Source organism: Podarcis erhardii (genome assembly GCF_964252035.2).
Source record: "Podarcis erhardii genome assembly, chromosome: 15".
Lineage (NCBI taxonomy): Eukaryota > Metazoa > Chordata > Lepidosauria > Squamata > Lacertidae > Podarcis > Podarcis erhardii.
In genome coordinates this window covers 5,106,687-5,124,721 of record NC_138505.1, presented here as the reverse complement: position 1 = coordinate 5,124,721, position 18,035 = coordinate 5,106,687, and the positions used below count along the sequence as shown (strand labels likewise).

General features: G+C 45.7%; 1 protein-coding gene across 1 annotated transcript; it reads left to right on the top strand.

Moving 5' to 3' along the window:
• APH1A (aph-1 homolog A, gamma-secretase subunit) lies at positions 1-17,464 on the top strand. The gene is made up of 7 exons (XM_081841378.1): positions 1-161; positions 6,156-6,326; positions 7,313-7,386; positions 8,793-8,915; positions 11,421-11,548; positions 14,097-14,220; positions 15,990-17,464. The coding sequence occupies exons 1-7, from the start codon at positions 49-51 to the stop codon at positions 16,052-16,054; spliced, it is 798 nt and encodes a 265-aa protein (XP_081697504.1). The 5' UTR covers positions 1-48; the 3' UTR covers positions 16,055-17,464.
• The last annotated feature ends 571 nt before the right edge of the window (positions 17,465-18,035 follow it).

Here is an 18,035-nt window from a genome sequence, read left to right as displayed (position 1 = left end):
TCCCTCCCTGCCTGGTTCCTGCTGCCTCCGGCGCTGCTGCTCGGGGCGATGGGGGCGGCGGTGTTCTTCGGCTGCACCTTCATCGCCTTCGGGCCGGCCTTGGCCCTCTGCCTGCTCACCGTGGCCGGGGACCCCCTGCGCGTCATCATCCTGGTGGCTGGGTCAGCAGGGGGCTGATTTGGGGGGAGGGGGGAATCCCCTCTTCTTTCTGGGGGGAGGGGGAAAGTGGGTCCCGGTTGGGGGAGGGTGACGTGGAGAGGGGGCTCCGGGGCATGTGCAGAAGGACCTTCCGTGGTCGGTCTCTGCCTAGCAAAGAGAGGAAGGTTATGATTGAACCATAATTTGCAAAACAAAAAACAGGATTATTCCCACATTTCCTGTTTGCAGGCAGAGAGATCATAGCCTTGTTTTGTTCACGTGTTTTTTGGGTTCTTATGGAGGGGAGAAGGCTCTGGCCCCAGCCTCTTGGTTTGGGGGGGAAGGGGGCTGCTGGGGGGGGGGGAAATCCCCTCTTCCTCTTCTTTCTGGGGGGAGGAAAGTGGGTCCCGATGGGGGGTGGGTGATGTGGAGAGGGGGTTCCGGGGCATGTGCAGAAAGACCTTCCGTGGTAGGTCCCTGCCTAGCAAAGAGAGGAAGGTTATGATTGAACGATAAATTGCAAAACAAAAAACAGAAGAAACAGGATTATTCCCACATTTCCTGTTTGCAGGCAGAGAGATCATAGCCTTGTTTTGTGCACGTGTTTTTTTGTTCTTGTGGAGGGGAGAAGGCTCTGGCCCCAGCCTCTGAAAGAGAAAATGGGAGGGCTTTCCATAGAATCACAGAATGTAGAATGAAGGGACCCCCTCGATGCAGGAATCTCAACTAAAGCATCCACGAAAGGTGGCCCCCGAATCTCTGCTTTAAAACCTGCAAGGAAAAGAGCCCACGGTCCGGAGAGTTCTTCCTGACGTTTAGCTGGAATCTCTTTTTTTGCAAAATTACGAGGCCCACCTTTTCCTTTTAAGGCAAAGATCGTAGTCTTGCTCACAGATTCTTGTGGAGGGGAGAGAGGAATCTGGGGCATGTGCAAAGCGCTTCCTTTGCAGGCCCCAGGCAAGAAAGGGGCAGGGAATTAATGACAGATTGCAAAACTGTTACTCCCACTTTTTTTCCATTTTAAATCGGAGATCACAGTGTTTTGCTTGGTTTTCTTTTGTTCATATAAGGTGCAAACTTCCACCCACTTCCATGGGTGGAGTAAGCTCAGTTTGAGTAGACCTGGAGGGGGTTGTGGGGCCTGGAGGGGGGGAGGGGGCAAGAGCCCCTGTAGGGGCAGTAGGGCTGGTGGGTGCAGGCCTCCTCTTTTTTCCAGGGTCAGGGGCTTCTTGAGGTTATGAGGGTGATATGGAAACACACTTGTGAAGTTGAGGGTGGGGAGGGGGCTCCATGCAGAGCCCACCCTTTGAAGATCCCAGTGTAGCAACGAGAGGTTATAACTGATGGATTGCGAAATTATTATCTCACCTTTTCATTTTAAGGCAGCTTAATTATATTGGGGTTTTTCATTTATGTTTGCTTAGGTAACCATCTCTATATCCATACTTTTTCCGGGGAGAGAAGTCCCGTTGTAATCTGTGTCATTTTAGTTCTTGAGGATTATTTATTTATTTGCACATAACCACGCAACGATGTGAAATCGCTTAAGTGGCTTACATAGAAAGGCGATTTTCAAAATTGCTTCGATATGCTATTATAGGAAGCAACTCATAAATATAAACAAACAATCCTTTTTAAAAGAGAAGAAAAGCATATTTCTCTCTCCCTCTTATTATAAACAACAACACAGTGCAAAGTGGGTGGGCATAAACTGGCCCATTTGCAGTTTATTGGCCAATTCTGCCCACCTGTGCCCCCTCCCACCAAGACATGAACTAACTTTTCAGGCACGTCCTCTTCCTTTCTCCCTGATAAAGCATCCGGTTTAAAATACTGTACTATCTTAGCATCAATGCTGCTACCCCAGCATAGAAATAATCATCTTTAAAAAAAACAGAAACCAGAAACCATTTTTCTTGTGGTTTTTCTAAGGAGCTTGTCAGTCTTAAGAGGTCCTAGAAGGCACACAGTCTTCTCTGGGTCCTCTTCCCTTAAAACCCATATTTTAGGACCAGTGGACTTTAAACAGAGTCAGACCCTTGGGTCCATGTAGCTCAGTATTGTCCACTCAGACTGGCAGCAGCTCTTTGGGGTTTCAGGCAGTGGGACGTTCCAAGCCTGACCTGAAGATTTTGAGGATTGCACTCTGGGATCTCCTGCGTGCAAAGTACCGTATTTTTTGCTCTATAAGACTCACTTTTTCCCTCCTAAGAAGTAAGTGGAAATGTATGTGTGTCTTATGGAGCGAATGCAGGCTGCACAGCTATCCCAGAAGGCAGAACAGCAAGAGGGATTGCTGCTTTCACTGCGCAGTGATCCCTCTTGCACCTCTGGCTTCTGAGATTCAGAATATTGTTTTTCTTGTTTTCCTCCTCCAAAAACTAGGTGCGTCTTGTGGTCTGGTGCGTCTTATAGAGCGAAAAATACGGTATGTGCTCTTATCACTGAGCTGCAGCCTTGTCCTCATGATTCCAAATAAAAGGATTGATTTACTGCTTTGTCAATGATGTTACAGATTTAACCGCAGACCTTCTGCGTGCAAGGCAGGTTCCCTACTGCTGAACCAGGTCTTGTTGGCTGTGATTTATTTATTTTTTTTTTTTTTTTGCAGAAGTTACAATCCATGTCCTTGTTTATTATTGCCTCCAGAGTGTAGGAAGCTGGTTCCGGAGCACATTTTGCTGGTGACAACATGCTAGGCTCTGTAACAGATGGCGGGAGCTTGCTATGATGAGGTTTGGAGATGTATTGAGAGCAAGCAAGGTGTGGTTGATGCCTTCCTCTTCCTTCCATTTGAAGCCTGTACTTGTAAAATGCGCCTGCAGCATTTATTCCCACTGAGAAAATCACAGCCCCAAAGGAAACTGCTGTCACCTTTGGTTGACAAAAGGGGGCATTGTGTGTGTCCTCTGCAAATCTAGATTTTCCAGTTCTGCTGTTTATTTACAAAAAAAAAAAACCCCAAAGCCTGCATTGCATTGCATTCGTTCCTTCCTTCCCTCAATGGAGCACATGACAAAGGTTTGCATGTGACCGAACTTCCCTTAGATAGCCCAGAGGAGAGAAGTCAGATACATCGTTGGCGAATGACAGCCTTAAATAAGTTAAGCAGAGCTTTCTGATGCCCCCAACTCAACCTGTCTGGTTTGTGGCCAGTGCCCGGCTCAGAGACTTCTCAGGTTTGAAACTTCTGAAGTCCAAGATCAGATATCCAATCGTGGTAGCAAGCCCTGAGTGGAAACAGATGCACTACGAAGGGAACGGGCCAGCTGCTGTCTCTTAGCCCAGGCATAGGCAAACTCGGCCCTCCAGATGTTTCGGAACTACAACTCCCATCACCCCAGCTAACAGGACCAGAGGTCAGGGATGATGGGAACTGTAGTCCCAAAACATCTGGAGGGCCGAGTTTGCCTATGCCTGTCTTGGCCTAACCTAACTCGCAGGGACGTTGTGAGCATAACGTGGGGAGGGGGGGAGCTATTTTTTCCACCCTGAGCTCCTTGGAGGAAAGATGGTTGTTGACATCTGTCTGTTTCGAGAGAATGAAATGTGCCTCCAAGGTAAAGTCCAAATTGCTGTGTTAGCAAAATTAAAAGACGCCTGCTTCTTGGGAGAAAAGCGATGACAAACCTGGACAGCATCTTAAAAAGCAGAGACATCACCTTGCCAACAAGGTCCATATAGTTAAAGCTCTGGTTTTCCCAGTAGTGATGTATGGAAGTGAGCTGGACCATAAAGAAGGCTGATCGCCAAAGAATGGATGCTTTTGAATTCTGGTGCTGGAGGAGACACTGGAGAGTCCCATGGACTGCAAGAAGATCCAACCTCTCCATTCTGAAGGAAATCAGCCCTGAGTGCTCCCTGGAAGGACAGATCCTGAAGCTAAGGCTCCAGTACTTTGGCCACCTCATGAGAAGAGAAGACTCCCTGGAAAAGAGCCTGATGTTGGGAAAGATGGAGGGCCCAAGGAGAAGGGGATGACAGAGGGCGAGATGGTTGGACAGTGTTCTCGAAGCAGAAGAAGTCCCTGACTCACTGAGGGTTTGAGACCCATCGGCTCCCCTCACCTGGTTTAGCCTCCCAGTGGAAGCTATCTCCTGGGGTGTGGAATTTCCCAGGTTAGGTCAATAGCATCTCCAGCTACAGCTGAAACCCTGGACGGCTGATGCCAGCCCATGCGGATAATAATAATATATTTGTACCCTGTGCATCTGAACTGGGTTGCCCCAGCCACTCTGGGCGGCTTCCAGCATATATAAAACTTAGCGATGATCTTGAGCTGGGTAGAGCTCAAGGGTCTGACTCTGTACAAGGGGGCTTCTTATATTCCTTTGAGATAGTGCTGAATTTAAACCAGGGTGAATGAAAAATCAATGATTTTTTATTTTTTAAAAATCGCATTTTTAAAATGTATTTAAATCAGATTTTTGAAATAAAACGCTTTTGGAGGAAATATAATTCTAAAGATAGTTTTCTGTTTCAGTTACATTATAGTCCAAAGGCTATTCATCAGGATTTGTTTTAAAGTTTTTCATGTGTGCTAAAACTCAGTCTTAAGGTTGTTGTTTGTTAAAAAAATTGTTTAACCCCATCAGTTAACAAACATGGATACATATGCTATAATGTTATTGTTTTAAGTTAAATAAATTGTTAAATTGTTATTAAGGAAATGATTATTTTTCTCCTTCCAATAAAGTACAGCAGAAAAATTGTCCAAACAGTTAACTTATTAAACCTCACAATAATTTCATAATTATCTGTCTATATATTTCTAATCATAGTATAAACCAAATCAGTAATTTTGGATATGACTGTAAAAACTACTCTGAAAATTTATTATTCCAAAAATGAAAACTTCATCTGGTTGTAAATGTTAAGATTATACCAGCAAGAATGAGTCTTTCTGTAAAAAAAAAAAAAAAAAGATTTAAATCAAGTCTTACTGACTAGTGATTTAAATCGATTTGATTTTAAATCAAATCCACCCGGATTTAAATAACTGAGATAAGGCTTGACAGGGTGGGGGTTTCTGGCAAGTGGTACTCGGAAGCATTCCTGCCCCCCAAAAGGCATGGGAGAGGGGCTGTTCAGCTCAGCTCTTGTCAGCCTGAGGCCTTGCAGCTGTTTTGAACTACAACTCCCATTAGCCCCAGCAGTAGCCTGGATCACCTGGAGGGGCCCTACCTGCAAAGCAGAACAAATTCTGCGTAATAGCTCACAAATTAAAAAGGTTGCAGAAAGTGGGTTATCCTGGTGTGAATCTCTTCTCCCCAAGTTCAGAGTAAAGTGGTACCTTGGTTCTCAAACGCCTTGGTTCTCAAATGCCAAAAACCCGGAAGTGTTCCAGTTTTTGAACATTTTTCAGAAGCCGAACGTCCAACACAGCTGTTGGTTATTGTTTCCAGGGCACCTGCACCAATCAGAAGCTGCGCCTTGGTTACTGAACATTACGGAAGTCAAACAGCCTTCTGGAACTGCTTAAGTTTGGCGCTTTTGTTTTTGCTGTTTGTTTGTTTGTTTGTTTGTTTGTTTGTTTAGAGGCTTTTTCGGTTAATTTGTTTTTGTGTGGAACCCAGTTCAGCTACTGATTGATTGATTGATTGATTGATTGATTGTGTGACTGTGGAAATGGATAAAAGCCCCCCAACCAAACAATGACTATCATCAGTGAATGCAGTTAAGAAAAAAAGTTAAATTTAATTTTTATCACCTGCAATACTGTCTTATTTATTTTATAGTACAGTGCATTGATTATTGCTTTCATTTTATGGATCAGTGGTCTCGTTGGATAGTAAAATTCATGTTAAATTGCTGTTTTAGGGGTTGTTTTTAAAAGTCTGGAACGGATTAATCCGTTTTGCATTGCTTTATATGGGAAAGCACGCCTTGGTTTTGGAACGCTTTGGTTTTGGAACGGACTTCCGGAACGGATTAAGTTTGAGAACCAAGGTACCACTGTATGTGCACACCTGTTGATAACGATTAATGTCCTTTTATTTCTCTCGCTGTCTATCCAGGGCCTTTTTCTGGCTGGTTTCCCTGCTCCTGGCCTCTTTGATCTGGTTTATTTCGGTGCATCTGAGCGACCGGGAAGATGGGCGTCTACAGTACGGCCTTCTGATGTTCGGGGCAGTTGTCTCGGTCTTGCTCCAGGAAGCCTTTCGCTTCGCGTACTTCAAGCTCCTCAAGTAAGAGTGCCTTGCTAAGCTGTGGCAAATATTCCCACTTCTGCGCCAATTTTTATTTTAGTTTTTTGTTTATACTTTTCAAATTCATGCATTCCATTAGTTTTACAATCAATTTAACATTTTGAAATTTGACTTCCTTCTCCCTCTTTCTGTGGTCCATTTTTATAATGGTCTTTTATTGATAAATTTAATGCGGCGTCCTTTTTTTTTAAAAAAAAAGAAACCACTCAAAGGTTTTTTATTGCAATCAAGTGGTGTGTATAAACCTTGTTGAATAAATAAAAGTAAATTGATCCATCCATCTCCTTTATATGCACACAAAGGATACAATAAATCAAAACATAAAATTGGAGTCATAAAAGGAGATACTTTAAGATAAAACTAATAAACAAATGGAAAAGAATTGATCACTGATAGATAGATAATACTTTATTCGGCTATAAGCCCACAAGGTAAAACAAATCAATAGATAAAAATAGCATTTTACAATCTAAAATATCAACTAAAATATTTCAACGCATAATCTTCTTTAACACTATACGTATTATGGCCTTGAAGATAAAGATGGTGCATAGAGTTTACTAGATTTTTAGTAGTCATACAGCATTCCATGAAGTCTTTTATATGAAAGAACTGAAATCAGGAATCTGGCAACCTGTAATGTTCTATAAGAGTCAATGTCCTAATTGATCACCGAAATTCCCTAAATAAAAGATGACGGGGGGAAATGCAGCAGTGCATCGCAAATAAAATGGAGTATGGTTCAAAAGAAAAACAAAATTAAAGAGTCAGAACCTAGGAGCTCTTGGGTAAACATGGAAGTTTTAAAAGAGACATTCAGGGATTATTTAGTTGTGATTCCTGCATTGCCAGACTACCCAACCTTTGATCCCTCTTCCAACTCTACGCTATAAAAATCTCGTGACTTTCTCTGCCTCACAAACCGCCAACCAATTTCCTGCTTTCTTTTTGCATCTTGCCCTCAGGAAAGCTGACGAAGGGTTGGTGACCATCAGCGAAGACGGCCGGTCTCCCATCTCGATCAAGCAGATGGCATATGGTGAGAGAATTGCTGGCTGTTCCCTTTCCTGCGTGTCTGTCTCCCTACGTGCGCCACAACTGTCGCGGAAACAGTTAGAATCATAGAAGAGTTGGAAGAGACCACAAGGGCCATCGAGTCCAACCCCCTGCCAAGCAGGAAACACCATCAGAGCACTCCTGGCATATGGTTGTCAAGCCTCTGCTTAAAGACCTCCAAAGAAGGAGACTCCACCACACTCCTTGGCAGCAAATTCCACTGTCGAACGGTTCTTACTGTCAGGAGGTTCTTCCTAATGTTTAGGTGGAATCTTCTTTCTTGTAGTTTGGAACCATTGCTCCGTGTCCGCTTCTCTGGAGCAGCAGAAAAACAACCTTTCTCTCTCCTCTATGTGACATAAGTTCCTCCTTGTAGAACCCAGATGTCCCTTTATGTGCTAGCTTCGACCAAAAGCCCTTTTCTGGCCTTAAAAAGCAGCCCCCTGTAACCAACAAAGCTAAAGCAAAAGCCCTTCGCACTTCAGAATTCGGTTTCCTTGAAAGCTCCATTTTCAGAGCGGCCCCTCCTAAGTGAAATACATTGGTACCTCGGGTTACATACGCTGCAGGTTACATACGCTTCAGGTTACAGACTCCGCTAACCCAGAAATAGTGCTTCAGGTTAAGAACTTTGCTTCAGGATGAGAACAGAAATTGTGCTCCGGTGGCGCAGCGGCAGTAGGAGGCCCCATTAGCTAAAGTGGTGCTTCAGGTTAAGAACAGTTTCAGGTTAAGAACGGACCTTTGGAACGAATCAAGTACTTAACCCGAGGTACCACTGTAACACCTTTGCTGACTTTTTCAGACCTCTAATAATAATAATAATAATAATTAATAATAATAATAATAATTTATTATTTATACCCCGCCCATCTGGCTGGGCTTCCCCAGCCACTCTGAGCGGCTTCCCAAAAAATATTAAAATACTGTAATACATCAAACATTAAAAGCTTCAGAATATTAAAATACAATAGTCTATTAAACATTAAAAGCTTCCCTAAACAGGGCTGCCTTCAGATGTCTTCTAAAAGTCTGGTAGTTGTTGTTCTCTTTGACATCTGGTGGGAGGGCGTTCCACAGGAAGGGGCCACTACTGAGAAGGCCCTCTGCCTGGTTCCCTGTAACTTGGCTTCTCCCAGTGAGGGAACCACCAGAAGGCCCTCAGTGCTGGACCTCAGTGTCCAGGTAGAACAGTGGGGGTGGAGACGCTCCTTCAGATATACTTTTGAGTTGCCCTTCCCCTGTGTGTGCAAATTCCATTATAAACGGCTCTCACGATGGTGGCTGCTAGTTTGGAAAGTGATGTCCTGTACGATGAGGCATGGCATACCAATAAACGTTCTCAGAGTGCTGTGAAATTTGGTTTGTCCTTCATACTCTCTTCCGCAGTGTCGGGTCTCTCCTTTGGAATCATCAGCGGGGTCTTCTCCGTCATCAACATCCTTGCGGACTCCATTGGGCCAGGCACCGTGGGAATCCATGGGGATTCGCCCCATTACTTCATCACTTCAGGTATTACACACATGTAAGGTTATATCATATTACAAAATCTGGAAGAAAGAATTGATGGAGGAAATGTGGAGTGATGGGAACATACAGTCATATGTGGTGGGATTGTCCGCTAGTTAATGAATTCCGGAAACAGATTGGTATAGAAATAGCGGGAATTGTGGGTAGGAAGGTGGAAATATCTAAATTAATGGTTCTTATTAGCCTGAGTGGGATGCGGGTGGCGCTGTGGGTTAAACCACAGAGCCTAGGACTTGCCGATCAGAAGGTCAGCAGTTTGAATCCCCGTGACGGGGTGAGCTCCCGTTGCTCAGTCCCTGCTCCTGCCAACCTAGCAGTTCGAAAGCACGTCAAAGTGCAAGTAGATAAATAGGTACTGCTCCGGCGGGAAGGTAAACGGCGTTTCCGTGCGCTGCTCTGGTTCGCCAGAAGTGGCTTAGTCCTGCTGGCCACATGACCCGGAAGCTGTACGCCGGCTCCCTCGGCCAATAAAGCAAGATGAGCACCGCAACCCCAGAGTCGGCCACGACTGGACCTAATGGTCAGGGGTCCCTTTACCTTTACCTTTATTAGCCTGAGTGGCACTGAGTTATAAACAAAAGAGGAATGCAAATGGGTAAAATTGATGGTAATTGCAGCCAGACAGATTATAGCAAGTAATTGGAAAAGTGCAGAAGAGCTGGTGTGAACCAATGGAGGGGAAAATTGAAAAAATATTATAATCTTAGAATATCTAACTGTGAAGATACATAAAATGAAAGGGTTTAAGGTCAGTGATAAGGAGAAGGATTGGTTTGAGAAGATATTGAATTATTTGGGCAGGTTTGAACAAATTGGGGCAATTAAAATGTTAAAAATTAGATAAACCTTGTGGAGAGAGGAGTGTTAAGGGATATAGAATTGTGCATATAGTTGATTTGAATATGTTATCATTGATTATGTATACCCAACGTATCAGCAACCTGGGGGGTTTCATTGTTTGTTTTCACTGTTTGTGTTTTGGTTGTTGGTAAAATAAAAATAAAAAAATCACTTCAGGAGACTTTCGAGGACATAGGAAGGCCATCGATACCGAGACAGTTCCCATCATCCCTGACCACTGGTCCTGTTAGCTAAGGATGATGGGAATTGTAGTCCCAAAACATCTGGAGGACCAGGTTTGGGGGTGCTTGCAATAGAGAAACAGGGCCTTCAAGGTTGTGGCATCTCTCATTTGGAATTCTGTCCTGCTAAATATTGGAGAGGTGCTGGAGTTTTTGGCGCATGCTGCGTACCTTCCCCTTCCTGCAAGCTGTCCAAGAACAGATCTTTCCTTTTATTTATAAATTTTACAATTTAAAATATTCATTTGAACAACCTTAAAATACAGTGGTGCCCCGCAAGACGAACGCCTCGCAAGATGGAAAACCCGCTAGACGAAAGGGTTTTCCGTTTTGGAGGCGCTTGGCAAAACGAATTTCCCTATGGGCTTGCTTCGCAAGACGAAAATATCTTGCGAGTTCCCGCAGGTTTTTTCCGCTTTTTCCGCCCTTTTCCTAAGCCGCTAAGCCGCTTAACAGCTGATCCGCTGATAAGCCGCTTCTCAGCTGATCGCTAAAAGCCGCTAAACCGCTAATAGCGCTAATTCACTAAGCTGTCAATGGGCTTGCTTCGCAAGATGAAAAAACCACTAGACGAAGAGAATTGCGGAACGGATTCTTTTCGTCTTGCGAGGCACCACTGTATCAATGACTTCCCTCCTTCTGTTTCCATGGTTCATTTTGCATAACATAAATCCCTGCATATTTTATATAAACTAAACCATTCAGTATTCCATTATTGCACCCATCAAAGCTTATTTACACCGTCGAATTTATCTTACTGCTGCCAGCGTTTTCAAATGTACACAAATTCCCCCCATATATTCAATAAATGTTTTCCAGTCTTCTTTAAACATACGTTCTTCTTGTTTCTATAAGTTAGGTCCGCAAGCTACGCATACTGAATTCTGTCAGTTTAAGTTCCCATTCTTTGCTTGGGACCTCACTCGTTTTCCATTTTGGGGCTAACAAAACACGGGCCGCAATAGTAGTAGCTTACACAAATAACCTTTTTTTATCAATAAGAGATATTTCCTAGTCTTTGGTGTGTAGTGGGATGGATTTTAAGATGTCCGATCTCTCCTGCCTTTGGGAGGAAGGATATATGTTTAACAACAGATAAAATAAAACACACATCCATCATCTCTGAATGTTGGCTAATGGGAGTTGCTGTCTAAAATTATCAGGATGGCCAAACTTTCCGCTGCCCTGCTCCACACTGACTAATAAAGGCTCTCCAGTAATGGGACAATTGCAGCCCTACCTGGGGAGCTGGCCACTTGGCAGTCCAAAAAAGATTGGCAAATGCTTCTCTAAACTGGCACTGTCCACATGGAACAGACTGCCAAACCACCGATTTTGAGAAACAGCGTAAATCGTACTCGCCACAATATGGCTTGACCATTTTCCCGCCATTCCCTCCTTCCAGCCTTCCTCACAATGGCGCTGGTTTTCCTACACACGTTCTGGGGCACGATCTTCTTCGACGCCTGCGAGAAGGGCCGCTACTGGACTCTGGCGTTGGTGGTCATCAGTCACCTGGTCACATCCGGCTTAGTGAGTAGAATGACCCGTGTTACATCGGAACATCAGGAGAGCACTGTTGGATGAGGCCCCAGTCTATTCCAGTGTCCTGTTCTCGCAGTGGCCGAATGCCCCCGAGAACCTAGGAATTGAGATAGACTGCCACTGGAGCTGGAGGTTCCATAAGAAAGTCAGAAGGGCCCTCTAGCTGGGTGAGGTTAGTGGCTCATCTAATCCAGAATCCTGTTCTCACGGTGGCCGAGCAGACGCCCGAAAGGAAAACTTGCAGAGAAGACATGGATGCAGGAACACTCCTGCATATTTCTTCACACAGCGCGTGGGTTAAACTACGGAACTCCCTCTCGCAGGAAGAAAAAGAGTGGCGTGTTAAACCACAGAGCCTAGGGTTTGCCGATCTGAAGGTTGGCGGTTCGAATCCCCGCGACGGGGTGAGCTCCCGTTGCTCGGTCCCAGGGCCTGCCAACCTAGCAGTTCGAAAGCACGTCAAAGTGCAAGTAGATCAATAGGTACCACTCCGGCGGGAAGGTAAATGGCATTTCCGTGCGCTGCTCTGGTTTGCCAGAAGCGGCTTAGTCATGCTGGCCACATGACCCGGAAGCTGTACGCCGGCTCCCTTGGCCAATAAAACGAGATGAGTGCTGTAACCCCAGAGTCGGCCACGACTGGACGTAACGGTCAGGGGTCCCTTGCACTTTGATGTGCTTTTGAACTGCTAGGTTGGCAGGAGCAGGGACCGAGCAACGGGAGCTCAACCCGTCGCAGGGATTCGAACCACCGACCATCTGATCAGCAAGTCCTAGGCTCTGTGGTTTAACCCACAGTGCCACCCGCGTCCCGACTGAGCTAGATGGGCCCAAAGGTTTAGAGAATAGCTTCTCTCTCTTTCATAACCTTAGAACTTGGGGATATCCAAAGAAGTTGAACACTGGAAGGTTCAGGACAGATAAAAGTACGCAGTGCATAGACTGTGGAACTCGCTCCCACAAGAGGCAGTAATGGCCACTAAGTTGGGTGGCTTTAAAGAAGGATTGGACAAATTCATAGAGTGAAGCTATCAGTGGCCACAAGGCACAATGGTTACGTTCTACCTCCACGGCCGGAGGCAGCGATGTCTCTGGATTCCAGTTGCTGGAAACGGCAGCAGGGGAGAGATTCTCTTGTGCCCGAATTCTGTTTGTGGGTTTGCCACAGGCATTGGGTGAGAACAGGACAAGGTGGGCCTGATCCTGCAGGACACTTACTTTGTTTTTATACTGTCCCTTTATCCTGTTGTTTATGGGTGGGGTGGGGTGGGGACTTCTCCATTTAATAGTGAATAATGAATTCACACAGTAATGTGAATAGTTTTATTCCCACGCCCCTTTAAAAAAATATTCTGGTGTTAAAGGTCTCAAATGACATGTGATCAAGGCTTAGTTACAACCACCCCTCTCCCCAGATTTCCAAAGGCTTTCCTGTGTGCTTTTCCTGGTGTCACAAAGGAGAGTGAGGCCTGCGAGCAGGACTCTTAATTTGTTTCCCTTGCACCCCCTACCTATTCAGCTCTTCTCCTTAGCAGTGTAGGAGGAGAAGAGGCTGGTGGGAGGACGTTAAATGCGAGATTTGCAGTCACATGAAAACCATCTGGCCTTCTAGAACAGCAGGGAATTATCCCCTAAGCCACATCGGCCAGCCGCAGTTGCTGTGGAGACGAGCCTGGCCTGACTGCTTTGAAGAGATTTATGGGATGTGGAGGGGAATGGCAGCAGCCACAAGGAGAGGATACAGGATCAGATCATACAGCTGGAAGGGCCCTCCCTAGGTCATCCAGCCAACCCCCTGCAATGCAGGAACCACAGCTAAAGACTGGATTTGGAGCTCCATTTGGTACATAGGCTGAGACTCTACCTGCCCGAGGACTGTTTTGCCAGAGTGGTGCATGCTCTAGTTATCTCCTGGTTGGACTACAGCAATGCGCTCTATGTGTGGCTACCTTTGAAGGTGACCCAGAAACTACAACTTATCCAGAATGCGGCAGCTAGACTTGGTGACTGGGAACAGCCACCGAGACCATATAACACCGGTCTTGAAAGACCTACACTGGCTCCCAGTACGTTTCCGATCACAATTCAAGATGTTGGTGCTGACCTTTAAAGCCCTAAACGGCCTTGGCCCAGTATATCTGAAGGGGCGTCTCCAACCTCAGACACTGAGGTCCAGCGCCGAGGGCCTTCTGGCGATTCCCTCACTGCGAGAAGCCAAGTAACAGGGAACCAGGCAGAGGGCCTTCTCAGTGGTGGCACCCGCCCTGTGGAACGCCCTCCCACCAGACTTTTAGAAGACATCTGAAGGCAGCTCTGTTTGGGGAAGCTTTTAATGTTTAATAGACTATTGTATTTTAATATTCTGTTTGAAGCCTCACAGAGTGGCTGGGGAACCCAGCCAGATGGGTGGAGTATAGATAATAAATTATTATTATTATTATTATTATTATTATTATTATTATTATTATATACAGAGCAGATTTATTGTGGTCTGAAATCCTTTGTTCTGAAATCCTCTTTCTCTCCCATCTCCACAGACGTTTCTAAACCCTTGCTATGAAGCCAGCCTCATCCCCATCTTCATCATCACCTTCTCCATGGGAGTCTGGGCGTTCTTCACTGCCGGAGGTTCCCTAAGGAGCATCGTCACCTGCTTGTCATGTGAGGGTAGCACTTCTTTGTGGGAGAGGAACGAGTGCAGGGCAATAGCTAAAACAGACACACACACACACACACACACACACACACACACACACACCCCAAGCCCACCTGGGTTTATGCAGGCATGGGTAGGAGCAGAAACAGCTTGCTTGACCTAAGCAAATACTGTATTTTTCGCTCTATACGACGCACTTTTCCCCCTCCAAAAATTAAGGGGAAATGTGTGTGCGTCCTATGGAGCAAATGCAGGCTTCAGGGATAGCAACGCGAAGCCTCCGAAGCACAGAGGGAGCGCTCCCTCCGTGCTCATTGGCTTTACGTTGCTTTCGCTGTAGCCTGGAGAGCAAAAGGGGATTCAGGGATAGCCGCCTGAAGCCTCCGGAGCACAGCGGGAACTTGCGCTGTGCTCCGAAGGCTTAGGGTTGAAGCCGGGAGAGCAAGACTCTCTTCTGGCTTCAGCAGAGAGGGAGAGCTGTGCAGCGCCCCTTCAGCCAAGCGGGAGGAGAAATGGAAGGGGCTCCGTTTCTCCTGCCGCTTCGCTGAAGGGGCTCTGAGCAGAGAGGGGGAGAATTTTTTTCTTGTTCTCCCCTTCTAAAACAAGGTGCATCCTATGATCAGGGGCATCCTATAGAGCAAAAACTGCGGTAGCTTTAGTTTTTTAAAAAAATTAAAAACCCAAGTTTCTAGTCCATATGGCTGCAGGGATTTCAAGTGTTTGAGCCTTGTTGGTTTAGAGAAAAAGGCAAGCGAGAGGTGACGTGATAGAGGAGTCTTAGCAAATTCTGCATAGCATGGAGAAAGGGCAGAGAGAAATGTTTTCCTCCTTCTCTCATAACATTGGAACTCGTCGGTTTCGGAGTACGCAGGACAGATAAAAGGAGTGCTTCTCCACACAGCGCCGAGTTAAACTTGGGAACTCGGTCCTGCAGGAGACAGCGATGGTTCCCAGAGTGGTTTAACAGCCAGTTCCTTCCTTCCAGGGAATTCTGGGAGTTGTTTCTCTGGTGGGAACAGAGGGTCTCCTCCTAGCAACTCTCAGCACCCGTCACAATCTACAGTTCCCAGTGGTTATGTAAGCTTTCAGAATATTTAGAATTAGCCAAACTGACAGACATAATAAGACAAAAACCAAAAAGCGAAGTGAAAAAAGTGCCTAAATGAATACCTTAAAAGCCAAGGTTCGAGGACAGAAATCTGGCTGAGTCTGGAATAACCTTGTGAAGTGAAAGGATAAGAAAGAGGGATTTATATCTAGATGTTAGGATAGAGATGATCAGGAAGACACAATGAGAGGTAAAGGAGGTGCTGTGGGATTGGTGGAAGTCAATGTTTGTTTTTCTTTTTAGTGTTTATATTATTAACTTGTAAGATATGGATTTGTTTTTGTTTGGGTTTTTTTGTTTTTTGAATGTTGGTATTTGTGTTTTGTGTATTGTTATTTTTCGAAATTTTTCATGTTGTGTGGAAAATACTAATAAAATCTATATTATTATTATTATTTTTAAAAAAGAGAGATAAATATTCTGAAACAAGAATGTATATAAAAAAGTCTACAGTTCCTAGGATCCTTTGGGGGGAGGATCTGTCTAAATTGATCCAGTTTAAAGTGCTTAAGATAGGGCCAGAGTCTTACTAGCAGACAACTGGCCAAAGATTGCCCAACTGGCAGCAGTGACCACCTAGATAATGTGGTTTAGATGGAGTCTAGCCAGTGGTTGCCTCTATACGTCTCTCTTTCTCTGTCCTGACACAGCCCCCTTTTCTTCCAGGCCGGCGGAAGGAAGCTGACCAAGTGATGGTCTACTCTGCGCTGCAGCTTCCTGTGGAGGACTGAGCCCGCCCTTTCTCAGCATCCTGGATCTGAGGATGCTCCTGAGGACCACCCAAGTGCCCTTCTGTTGGCGGCAGCCTCTGCCAATCAAATCCACACCCTCTCTCTTCCCTCCCCCCTCTGTCTGGGAGGCACAAGTCCAGAGTCGACCCTCCTAGCCCAAGGGGTGATTCCTTTGGCCCGAACTGATAGCTCTCATGGCAGGATGATAACTACTCCCAAGAAGTGCTCATTACATATTCCATGTGGCTGGGAATTCAGTATTCCATGTGGTTGGTTTCCCTACCGTCTCTCCAGTGTGTGTAAGGAGGTATATTTTCTTGACTCCAATCTGCAAGAGGGAGAACGTCGGCTAAACTCTTAAGCAGTTTCATCTTTTCGGTAGAGGCAAACAAGGCCAAGTAATTTGTCCTCCGATGTTTTCTTGGGACACACAATTTCTTGGAGCCAAAATGAGCCTCCTTTCCCCTCTTCTTTAATGTCGGGGAGCTCGGGATATACAACCAGTTCTCTTTCTGGGATGTGTGATGTTGACGTAAAAGTGGTGTGAAGTTAGTTGTGCCTAGGCTAGACGCCCATTTCTCCTGGTCGGCAACTTTGGCCAGAGGGCCAAGAGAGGAGAGCAGGCCTGCCCGACCACAATCCACCCTCCTCGAATGAAGCAATTGCCATCACCATCATAATATCAACTGGAAGCTGGTTGGAGCTGTTCAAGAAGGGCCCGGATTTGGCCCTGCTGCTGTGAGTCGCCGATCCTGCTCTAATCTGCAAAGAGCACGATCCCCTCAAGTGACGAGGTTACTCTAGATCAGTCTTGCTGACGGCAGTGAAGGTCGGTCACCCACTTTTTGCTGTTAAAACTCCCAAACTGGAATGATCCCTTGTTATGAAAGAATCCTTCCTCTGTGTGCAATTGATTTTGTTTTACTGTCGTTCTTTTTCAAGGACAAAAAGTGAACTGAAGTTTCTTTTTTTTTTCCTTTGAGAGGACAGAAGAGGTGGCGCATGAAAAGCCTTTGGACTGAAACGCCTTCCTGTTGTCCTCGAGGCGTTGAAACACTGGAGCCCTGGATTTTTAATATATGTGTGTCTGAATGCGCGAGGGCAGCCCTTCCTAAGTTGTTGGGGGCTCCCAGCTCCCAGCATTCCCTTGCTCCTTCGCCATCTTGGCAGGGGCTGGAGGGAGCTGGACGCCCAACAATATCTGGTGGGCCACAGGTGGACTCCCTCCTTCAATGCTAGCCGCGGTCAAGCCCAAGGACCACGAAAGATAGCAGGCCCCTTAGATGATGAGAGCGGCCTTCATGGGATATTTGAGGAAGGGAAGAAGAAAATTGAGGTCCAGTTGAGTGTGTACGGTTGCCATATTTCAAAAAGTAAAAATCTGGACAATAAAGTTGTTGATCTTTCTTTCTTTCTTTCTTTCTTTCTTTCTTTCTTTCTTTCTTTTTCTTTGCAAAAAAACCCCACTTCCAACATGGATTTCCCCTGACTTTTTAATCAATTACAGTGGTACCCCTGGTTAAGTATTTAATTCGTTCCGGAGGTCTGTACTTAACCTGAAACTGTTCTTAACCTGAAGCACCACTTTAGCTAATGGGGCCTCTCGCTGCCGCCGCGCCACCAGAGCACGATTTCTGTTCTTATCCTGAAGCAAAGTTCTTAACCTGAAGCACTATTTCTGGATTAGCGGAGTCTGTAACCTGAAGCGTATGTAACCCGAGGTACCACTGTATCAGAAATTCTGCCTGGACACTGTTTTCGACGGACAAATCCCGGGTATGTCTGTGAAATTCTGGACATATGGCAGCCCTGTGAGTGTGGAGTCACCAAAGGCTCAGTTGGCACCTCTGACTGAAGATGGCCGTGTGGCTGCTGGCCAGTGCCAAGGCAAATAGGGCTTTCTCCATAAAGAGGAAGAGTTTAAATGATTCTGCCCCCCCCCCCACTTTCAAACAGGAACAAGAGAAGAAGGCTGTCTCTC